This window comes from Trifolium pratense, linkage group LG2 (genome assembly GCF_020283565.1).
Source record: "Trifolium pratense cultivar HEN17-A07 linkage group LG2, ARS_RC_1.1, whole genome shotgun sequence".
NCBI lineage: Eukaryota > Viridiplantae > Streptophyta > Magnoliopsida > Fabales > Fabaceae > Trifolium > Trifolium pratense.
In genome coordinates this window covers 30,472,671-30,484,459 of record NC_060060.1, presented here as the reverse complement: position 1 = coordinate 30,484,459, position 11,789 = coordinate 30,472,671, and the positions used below count along the sequence as shown (strand labels likewise).

The window sequence follows — 11,789 nt, the reverse complement described above, 5'->3', positions numbered from 1 at the left end:
GTGTTTTGTGGGCTTTTTATAGACAAAGTTGTGTACTATCATGCATGTGATTGTTTGTGAGGATTAGTATTGTATGGTTTGAGAATTTTCTATGGTAAAATTAAACAGATACCTTGAATATGAATATAGTTTAATTTTTTAGATATATACATCATGTGATTCATATCAATGTAGTAATAATTGATTTTTGTTCTCTTCTAGTTGAATGGCTGCAAATAAATTTTGAGGAATGTTATTCCAAAATTAAAGTCGACTGCATGTCGACTAGGGTTGTGGATTATGTAAGGCCAATAAGATTATCGTCTTTATGCCTCTAATTCTTTTTAGTATGTATATATTACTCCATCCGGTCCTATATATAAGAAAAAGTTGACTTTTTAGATTAATTATAAAATTAATGTATCTAAAAAGTAAAATGTTTCTTATATATAGGACCGAAGGGAATAGTATATTATTGTATAAAAAAAAAATTAAAGTTGACTAATTAGTAAATTGGTGCACAATTTTCATACTAATTAGGGAGAATTTGGCAAATATAAAAGTGAAGTCATATGGTTATCAACTTATGAGTTTGAAAATTTTGAATTTTTATTATGAATAAATATTTGGTATAATGTTTTATTTGCTGTCAATTCTATTAATTAAGATATGCATATGAATTTTACTATAGATAATCTAAGAGATTTTATCACTTATTTTTTCAAAAATGTTGTGACCTGACCGCAACTGCATGCCGATTTAAAGATTCCTTCTTTTCGTGTCCCTTAAGTCTCACACACGACCTCCGACCTTCCAATCCTACCCTCTTGCAACGTGTGTAAATAGTAATAAATGGAGAAAAAATAGTTTGCATCATAGAATGCGAACCATATAAAATAAAGGGCGAAGGAAGGGTGAGAGATACAAAGATATTAGATTTTATAAGGTTCGCATTCTATGATGCGATTTTTTTTTTGTTTCAAATTTTGCGCCACTTGAATTTGCTACTTAAATAGCAAGAGAGATCTTTTTAAAATTTCCGAAAGCGAACGAAGACTTCCAAGAAGCGCGAAAAGAAAAATTCCGACTTAAAACCTAGTATAACACACTTGGTCTAATTCACACTTGCTTGGGTCCCAAAACTAGACAAGTCCAAAATCAACTACAGCTACAGGCCTACAACGTATGCACTTGTTGATAATTAAAATGGATTATTGAAGAAAAAAATAATAGCCTATAATTATTGTGGATTGTCATCAATAATTAAAAGGCTTTGATACAGTAAGTTACTTGAATCGGCAGGGACATCGCATTATATATCGCATTATATATGCAGAGAGCACGAGTTCGAAATCAAACATTCTATTTATTCATAAAATTTTAGTTACTAACTTGACAAAAAAAAAAAAAAAAAAAAGACTTTGACATAGTTCATACTTGATATTAAAACAATGTTGCACGGATACTCCGTTCTAGACAGAGTACCGGTATCGGGTACCGGTACGCGTACCGTACTTCCATGGTACGTACCCTCAACGTACCGAGTTTTTTTTTCATGCCGGTACGCGCGTGGTACTCTCAGGGTACACACGTGGTACATATTTCATCAAAAACTATTCTCGTTATTTATTTTTTTTGCAACACTTCCTAATCCCACTTATTTTTTATTTGTTTATTTTTTTTAATAAAGATTCATTTTAGTTTAGAATTAGAATTGATTCAGTCTCATTCCCTTTTTATTTATTTTTAAAAGCAGAGCCGCATAATCTTATTACTACTTCTAATTTCCTAAACGTGTAAACCACAATATAACTACTTTTAAAAATATGAGCGTACCCGTACCTTAATTTTTTAAAAATGTCGTACCACGTACCGATACCAGTACTGGATACCGGTACCGTAGCCGACCTATGCAACATAGTATTAAAATCGGCATGAATTTCACTTGAAGAAACCAAAACTGATTAGGATTCTTTTTATTGTCTACGTGACAATATTTTAAGGGATCGAATATCTTCTTACAACAACTTGTAAATAATTCATGCAAGAATTATAAAAAATAATATTGATTTCATTGATCAAATTATATTTAAAAATCCTCAAATTAGCTGGAATATATATTTTTTGTTACAAAATATTTTCTTTCATACCATTTATTTATTTTCTAAAAAATCATCATTAAGTTAAATAACGTGTATTTTATTTTTTTGGTTCCCAAGGGACCCTTTACATCCTACGATTTTATATAATGTACTTGAAAATAAATTAGTTTGCAATGATTCACTTTTAATTTAATGAAACTTAACATTTGTCGTGATGGAACCACATCCAACATTCCAACCTACCTAAGGATTTCATTCATGTGATTCATGCAAGTGGCACCCATCTTACAATTATTATTATTTGTTTTTACTAAATAGTTTACATTGAAGTGTAAGCTTTTGAGTAGTGGAGAAGAACAATGCAATTTTAAGCCTTAAAATCTTAGGCCAGTAGGTAGCAATAAGCCAATAAAGATAAGAAGTAGTACCTCTTTTACATGTTCAGAACGTGAAATCTTTTGTCATATTAGAGGCAAGGATAACAGAATTATGCCAGTATGTAATAAACCACAAGATCAAGGTAAGATGAGTTGTCTTGAATTTGGACAAATTCATTATGTGACTTGTGTGTACAAATTATTATCATGATAATGATAATTATTGTAAACTCATGTAGAACCACATATAACCAGCCTATTAGGTTCTTCTCTGCTGTACAAGAGCTTAGAGCTATATTTATTGACCAGATTCATATAGTTAATTAAGAAGTATCAGATTCGCGAGATGGTATGATTATATGTTTATAAATTAGGGTAATTCTCAGTTTATAAGTCGGTTTTATAGGGTTGAGTTAGGTCAAACCGATTTTGTAGAGTTGAGTTACATTCGATGGTACTTTTGGAATATATTTTGATGAATATTATGTTACTGAATTTAATGACAATTTGGTGGTATGATATTTGGTTTTCTGATATTTTGTTTTTGAAGGATGTCTATGAAGTTTCAATTCAGTTATAATTATATATTTATGTACAATATTGTAAGCGAATCAGGGATTTGGAAAAAAAAAATAGTTTATGTTTTTAAATCGGGCAAACTGATTTAAAATAACTTTATTAAATTGGTCGAACCGATTTAAATTGGCGATTTTAAATCGGCCAAACTGATTTAAAAAACGCTATTAAGTTGGTTGAACCGATGTAATTTAATAATTTAAATCGGGTCATCTGAGTTAAAAAAGGCTTTAAAAAAATTGTATTTTTTAAAAAATGGGTCCAACCGATTTAAATAGCATAAAAGACATCGGGCTACCCGATTTAATAAAAACATTTAAATCGGGTTGAGGTGCCGATTTAAAACAAGGAAAACTTACTAAATCGACGGCTTCTAAATCGGTCGCCCAACCGATTTAAATAGCCTTCAGGAACCGATTTAAAAAGCCTTTTTTCCACTAGTGTCAATTCTAAGATGATATTAGAGTTTCTTCACAATCCGATAGGCCCCCTACTATTAGATTTCTGGTCAGACCTTCCACCATTTATTTGCGCCTCAAGCCCAATAGTGTTGGACGCGAGGGGATGTATTAAGAAGTTTCGCATCAGTTGCGAGATGACATGAATATATGTTTAAATTATAAGTAAAGACAATTTTTACCTTATAAGCCGCTTGTATAGGATAGAGTTAGCCTCATCGTTCAATTTTAAGACATATTATATGAAACCTATTCAATTTAATTACTATGTGATAAAAAGATCTATTAGTAGGCCAATTCTAACATAAGAGAGTGAATGAAGTGGTGCACGGCACAAGTCTCGAATATGTTTCCTTAAAGTAATTGGTATTGATAGTTGAGTATATTTAAGAAACTTAATACTCTGTGAAAACATTTTTTATTTTTATATTTTAAAATATTTCATTTTAAGTTACTACTATGAAGATGCGAAACTCTTGAAATCAATGGAGAGATGTGTTTCATTTCATTAATAGTATGATATCATATGATTAGGGGTGTGCATGGTTTGGAAACCACACCACACCACACCTAATTGATGGTTTTGGTTCTAAACCAAAACCATTTCAATAACAAACCGGTTATTTTTTAAAACTAATTTGGATTTGGTTATTAACCGGATCGAACCAATTTATAACCGGTTTGTAATAAAATTTAAGTTATTCACATGATCCAATTTTAAATAGGTTTTTTACTTAAACTAATTTTTTTTATTAGTTGATTAAAAAAAATAGATTTATTAATTATTTTAAAAACATAATTTTTCATTAATTTTATGATTGAATTGGTTTATAATCAACCCACAAAATATTTTTTTTAAACCCAAATTATTTTTTACTTAGCCGAAAACTTATTTTTTATATTGTTTTAAAAATATTTTTTATTATTTAAAAAAAGAGTAATTTTTAAAATTAAAAAATCTGATTTTTAAATACAAAAAAAACTAATAAATAGGAAAAAAATAAAAATACTAAATTTTTGAAAAACTTAAAACATTAAAAACTGATTTTTTAATTATTTTTTAAAAAAAACTGAATTTTTTAATTATTTTTAAAAATTAAAAACATTAAAAACTGATTTTTTTAATTATTTTTAAAATAATTATTAAAAATCTGATTTTTAAAATAAAATAATATTAAAATAGTATGGGTGGTTGGTGGTGGTCGGCCGCCGAGCACCACCGCCGGCCGCCGAGCACCACCGCCGGCCGCCGGAGCACCACCACCGGCCGACATGGAAGTTGCCGGAGGTCCGCCGGAAACCTCCGTCCACCGCCGTCCGCCGCCGGAGCGCCGCCGCACCGGCCGCCGGTGGTCCGGCGTTGACCACCGGTCCTCCACCCCTCTTTTAATTAATTATTTTATTATATAATAAAGAATTTTAAAAAATTGAAGATTGGGCCTGAATTAGCTATTGGGCCTAAATTTTCAAACCAATTCCAAACCAAATTACAAAATGTGGTTATGGTTTATAATTGGTGTTTTTTTATTGGAGTGGTGTGGTTTTTTTTTTAAATGGATTTTGCAAACTAAAATTGGATATGGATTGGTTAGTAATTTGGTTAAGGATAACCAAATTTTTTGCACACCACTACATATGATATTAGTTCATACAAATGTCATTCCTACAAATTAATTATAATACTATTGCAATTTACCATGAGGCAAATATTTGGTTAAATTTCCATCACCAACGGTTTTCGAGTGAATATTAGCATTCCATTAATAGCCCTCAAAGACCTTGTGGTACTCTACTGGTGAAACTTTTTGGTGAAACGGCACACTTGTTTACGTATGGCTGGTTCTTAAACACCAACACAGACACCGACATCTGTAAAAATTTGAGAAAATAAATTAATTGAATATAATCACATGTGTTCGTGTTGTTTTGGTGTAGAACACTGACATGTGTCAGATACCAAACTCTTCTTTGATCAGAGGTGTCGATGCTACAAAGATCATGGTAAATAGGTGACCTCCAATTAGGATGATGAAATTACATGAAAGTTTTAATGGAAACACAATGTTTTTCAATGTACTTCAGATTAGGGGTGCTCAAATCCAAACCAATCCAATTAAAAACCGAAAATCGATCCAAAAAAACCGAAAACCGCAAAAAACCGAATAATTTTGGATGCATTTGGATGCCCTTTTGTAAAAACCGCTGGATCGGATCGAATTTTGGATTGATTTCTCAAAACCGATCCAAACCGAACCAAACCACATACATATATTATAATACTTATTTTTCTTTTTATTAGTATGATATATTACATTAACCTATTATATATTGGTTTTAAATTATTTTATATATCTTATAGTTACTCCAAATCCATATATAATCCCATGATTAAAACTCGATTGTCATAACGGCAACAATCCTAAATTTTTTATTGATTCTTTTTCTTTTGCATAATAATGCTCTTTGATTTCCTCTTGCAATCATGAAAATATGGTTTTCTAAACCGTCCACCAAATATCCTATATATATAATTTTTTATGTATATGTTTTAAATCTAGCAATATAATTAGTGTTTTGCTTAATTTTCTTTTCTAATAGTTCCAGATAAAATATATTTTTTATATTATAAGTATTTATGTATTGTTAATTTAAAAACCGAACTAACCGAACCGAAATAAACCGCATAAAATTGGATTGGATTGGATCAGATATTTTTCTTAGTCATCCAAAAACCGAACCAAACCGCATGTTATTTTTTCTTTGGATCGGATGACTTTTTGCCTCATAACCGATCCAAACCGAACCGCGAGCACCCCTACTTCAGATGGTGAAAAAAAAAATCATATTGATTCTAACCAATAAGAAAGAAGGGTGAGATAGAGACAAATAGAAATTATTTATTTTCATTCAACTATTTGTGCAAGTCATCTACCACTAAGAGAAAATAAATAGTGATTACTATAAACAGAAGTTATTGAAAATCGGCACCTATATCGAAATGCAAAAAATCAATCCATATGTAGAAGCATTATTGCTGCTAACAATGAATGACCATTTCCTTTTGTTGAGCAAAATAGAAAATGTCAAACTACAGAATTAGGAACAGTGTATATGAGTATTGAGTATTCAAGAGTCATGCAACTATGAGGAGATGTCCTTAACGTAGATGCCGCTTAGAATTAGGGCATGTGTCGGAGCTTCAGATGTATGCCGAGATGTATGTATGATTGGTGAACTGCAAGATAGTACATGCATTAGCCAAACCAATCATCTGTAGGTGCCTCTGCTCCTAGATAGTATATAACAATCAGAACTAAAAATTAGCACGCAGTTTAACTTGTAATGTATCAATCCTCATTTTTGAAGTGAACCAAACCATGCAAGACATAATCAAGTGAGTTACCTGGTGGCCATTATCATGATTCCATGAAAGTAGAGTTGTGACTGTAAGGCTAGCTGTGTGAATTCACTGATGCATGCTGAGTAGTGTTTTTAATTCTTCCCAGATGGTTTTGAACTCTTTAAATTATTCAATAACAGTGAATCACCTTGTTTGAACACACAAATCTTGCTGCAACTCAACCATGCAAATTAGATCTCTATAGGCAAACATCTTCTTTGAGATCATCCCGAATATCAGTTGCATTATCTCAATGTACACTTTGAGCCATAACCGAAAACACTCAGTAGAGAATCCATTAGCAGATTAGCTTGTTACAGCATTGCCACACAATCGTTCTTTCAACAAGCTTGAGTTTGTTATTGGAGATCAACACTCTTCGCAATTTTCATTGTTCACACCTATATGTGACAATTCACTCCCACAAGTAGTAATGTCACAAGGATGGCAAAACAGGATAGCTGGTTTGCTTCGGGCTGGCCCATACAGGTCACAGGCTATATGACACGGGACCAAAAAGTCCGGATTTAATTTGGTCTCTCAAAATGTTGTCCAAGCCAACATTATGCAGGTTGCGGGCTTGTTGAACCGGGCAGGCATATAAAGTTTTAAATTTAAAAAATTAACTACTCAAAAACTGCCGTATTGTAATTTTTGTCATACAACATTTCTGCCATATTTAAATTGAGTACATGTTGCTGTCATAAAACTAACCAGGATGTTGCTATAATATTTCTAGAAGGTTTCTGTTCCTATAATTGAGGAAGTCGTTCTGAGAAAGGGGAGAATATGGTTACGACTTCCGAGTCTGTTATATAGAGAGGTGGAGGGTTGAGTCTGTTGCTTTGTGCAGACTACCTTAAACCCACCTGGACTAGCCTTATCGAGCTTCACTGGGCTGGGCAGGAAAAGTCCGGGAGTAATTTGGACTCATTCTTTTTAGCCTAAACCCGACATTTTATCGAGGTTATTTCGGCTGGCCTATTTTGCCAGCTCGCAACAACTATAGCAGGACTGCCGACACTCTCATTTGGATGCACTGTATGGGCTTGCAAGATTTAAGGTTAGATCCTTGCACTATTCTGAACTCAAAACTTCCACCAGAAATTTGAGTTTCTCACCAGAGATAAGACCGGTGCAAAGCAGAACTCTAGTACCATCTAAGGAAACAAAGAATGAGCTCATAGAGATGAAAAGAAATTTCATTCATTCCTCTATCATGTGCAAGGTAAAGTCATGTATATATACAAGGTGATAAAAACACATAAATGGTGACATAACTGCTAACCGTTCCTTAACTAACATTGTTAAGCAAACCGGTACTGTTGAGATCCCTTGAGTGTGCAGCTGATTTCATGCTCTCATCTCCGCATGCAGTGTCATGTGTCAGAACGTTGAGCAAGCTCGAGCTCATGGTCATGAGTTGATAATGATGAGTGAAAACAATTGCCAGAAAGGAATCATATAACAGATAGATATATAGCAAAATCCTACCTGTTGGAACCAATAGAATATGAACTAGAAAAATTTCATCACTGGTTAAAATACCCTGGTACATTATAACTTGAAATGTTTCAGAAAGTACAAATAAACATACACATGAAATTGTTGTTGTTTGCTCAAACAACTTAAGTTACAAAAAAATTTATGGATATTGTACAAAAGTACATTATTTAATCTATACTTTTAAAGTCCTAAAAGTAAGAATTTTAGACACGCAAATTGGCACATCAATCAGTAAAACAGAAATAAAAACTCAGTACCAAAATACTTTATTTTTTATAGCAATTCTTCCATTTTCCTCTAGTTTGGTTCCCCGGTAGTCCAATGTCCATTTCTCAAATGAACAATTAACAAAGTCATAGTAACCACCATGAATAGAGAGTTCTTCCTTCTCCACCTTTTCTTTGATCCAGGGATACGTAAGTAGGTTTACTAAGGAATGATTAATTGATACCTGTAAAATAAAAACAACTTAAAGCATTAAAACATGAAAGTATTATTCAACCTAATCAACTTCTTAGTGGATTAACATTTGCATGACTCCTACAAGTTCATGTTATTGAACTTTATGAAACTTCAACAGCAAAATTACACATTCAAATCTGAAAACCGAATATATCACCTTCTCACAATGTGAGCATTGGCCATCAAAATCGAGGTTGGAAGCAGCAGCCTTGGTTTTTACTCTTGCATTCTTCGCATTAGTAACCCAACTTTTTATAAAGCTGCATGAAAAAAATAAAATATTCAAGGTGAGAAGTGTATAGAACAATTTTACCAAAGAAAGAAAAGGAAAACCATAAACTAGAATTAAGCACCTTGTATTGCCATCATCTTCCATACCCATAAGGGCGCGTATACCCCCACAGCAGCTGTGGCCAATGACCAAGATGTTCTCAACCTACAAATATCTCACAGTTTTCTGATCACTATTAAGAAAGCTAGTAGAATATTTTGCACTAAAATGTTCTACAAAATTCTTGCGAGCACTAACTATTAGTAGTTATGTTGTGACTTTGCAGGTAAAACAAATGCTTACCTGAAGAGTGTTTACGGAGAATTCTAATGCAGCATTTACTTCTGAGGGTCCACTCTGTATCAGGAAAAGGGAATTAGAAGAAGCAAGTAGTGCGTCTTTTCACACCTTAGCAATGATAATAAATTGGTGAACATAAACAACAGCTAAGTAAATCAGTATAAGTGAGATTTTGGACCTGTTTGGAACGACTTATTTAAGTTTATCTATTGGCATAAGCACTCGTGAAATTGTTTGTGCGAGCTTATGACATGTCCATAACCTATTCTGAACTTATTTTGATAAGTTTCTCAGAATAGCTTATGAAAACAACATATAGCTTATATGAAAAAAGATTGACTTTATTTTATCTTTTGTTATACAAATAGCTTATAATATAAGCACTTATATATATGATATACGCTAATGATATAGTATTTAATTAAGCTGTTTATTTAAATAGTGCCTATACCTCAAAGGTCGGAACCAAATTAGCAATGTTGCGAATTGTGAATGCTTCTCCTGGTTGAAATCCCAAAATACTTGAAGGACATACCCTAGAATCTGCACAGGCAATAACCATGAACTGTTCTAGAAATAGTTAGCAAAGAATACTTATTTCCGTTATATTTTAGTATCAAATTGAAGAATGAACTTAAAGGAATAAGCAACAAACAACCGAAGGATTAGCCGGGAGGTGGATAATAGAAAGAAAGACAAAACAATTACCTTTGGCACTTGAACCTTGGCAAGATTTTCAAACTGTTCAGGGTTTGCCCTGACAATAAAATAGAACCAACATTAATTAAGTTGCTTCTTTAATTTAGACATGAGAAGAGAACTTTTCTGACCATAGATTTTCTGAAGCTTACATGTATACATTCTTCTTAAAACTTAAGAATCTATCCTTTAGATCATTAAATATATCATCACGGTCGTCTTTAACATCAGCTAAAGTCTCTAACTTGTTGTTGTTAAGTTGCTGGGTGAATCCTGGAGACCCCATTGAAGCCTTTAAAGTAGAACAATGACTTCTCCTGCAAACAATAGAACTATGTATATAAGGAAGAAGCCGCAGAAGAAGAAGAAGAAAAAAATAAAGATTTCAATGTATTATTTCCTTCAAAGAATAGCATCAAAAAATGGAAATTGATCAAATATTAAAATCAGTGCCAACATATTTAGATCACAATGAATGAAAATCACAGCTGCAACCTCTATTTGATCACAAAAATATTCATCACTCTCATTTATAGAATAGTACTTAAAAGATTTGGAGTTATCAAAGTATAATTAAATTACAGGCTAATTTTATGGTAAACGAATAAGATAGTGTGTGTTTGATCTGCTAAAAAATAAGGGACCGTACATAACAACTTCAGCTGTACTGTTCTGTCTGGTACTTACATTTTGTTGTAGTGTTATACCACGTGCAAATTTGTTTTCCACCATTGGATCAATAAATGTTATCATATCTCACTTGATTCAATAGTGACAGTTATTGATCCATCCATGAAAATTTAAATTTGTGCATGGTACAAATTTATCAATGTGCAATTACTCAAAATCTCATTTGTGCACCACAGAATTGGCCTAAATAAAAATACTAGTATGCAATTACTCAAAATCTCAAATGTTTCCTCAAGATTCAAACTTAATAACATAAAAACAAGATTAACATGAAACATAAAAACAAGTAAAAACTACTAATTGAGTCCATCACTAAAAACACTTAAATTTTACATAAAGTAACCAAATTCAACACCATTGAAGCATAAAAGAACAACAAATTGAACACTCACCTTAATGTTGTCAATTGGGTTTGCTCAATTTTCACAGGAACAGAGATCTGTGACAACAGAGTCACTTTAATTAGCTCATTAACAAAATCAATAACAAAAAATTAACACATAAATAAGAAAACAGAAGAATGAATACCCTTGATGGTTGATAACTGGAAGCAAAGGGATCAGAGATTGAAGAAGGTAGAAACTTGGAAGCAAAGGGATCAGAGATTGAAGAAGGAATGGCCATTGAAGAGCTCAAAAAACTCAAATGAAAATGAGGAATTGAATGAAAGGGTTATAAACATAGTTGGTAACTGTAATCAATTGATGATTAATTAATTAATCAGATTCAAATAATAATAATAATAAAAACTAAAAAAGAGTGTGGTGGATAAAGTCTGTTATGTTGGTAAACAACATGTATTGAGGTTTCTCCAAGAAAGACGGAGAAACCAAGGTTTTATAAAAGTAAAAAACTTTTTTTTTTTTTTTGAGAAAAAATATACTATAATATTGTTTTGTTTTGTAGCAGAATTTTAAATTTTGAATAACATTATTCTGTCAAGGTTTTTTGACTTTATTTATGAGTTGT

The 11,789-nt window shown here is 32.1% G+C and overlaps 1 protein-coding gene across 1 annotated transcript; it reads right to left on the bottom strand.

Annotated features, from left to right (window-relative positions):
• Nucleotides 1-8,406: 8,406 nt before the first annotated feature.
• LOC123911007 (beta carbonic anhydrase 5, chloroplastic-like) lies at nt 8,407-11,789 on the bottom strand. Its single transcript, XM_045962319.1, has 9 exons — nt 11,349-11,789; nt 11,213-11,259; nt 10,283-10,447; nt 10,140-10,188; nt 9,883-9,996; nt 9,435-9,488; nt 9,214-9,296; nt 9,018-9,120; nt 8,407-8,849 (listed from the first exon to the last, which is right to left on the bottom strand). The coding sequence occupies exons 1-9, from the start codon at nt 11,442-11,444 to the stop codon at nt 8,649-8,651; spliced, it is 912 nt and encodes a 303-aa protein (XP_045818275.1). The 5' UTR covers nt 11,445-11,789; the 3' UTR covers nt 8,407-8,648.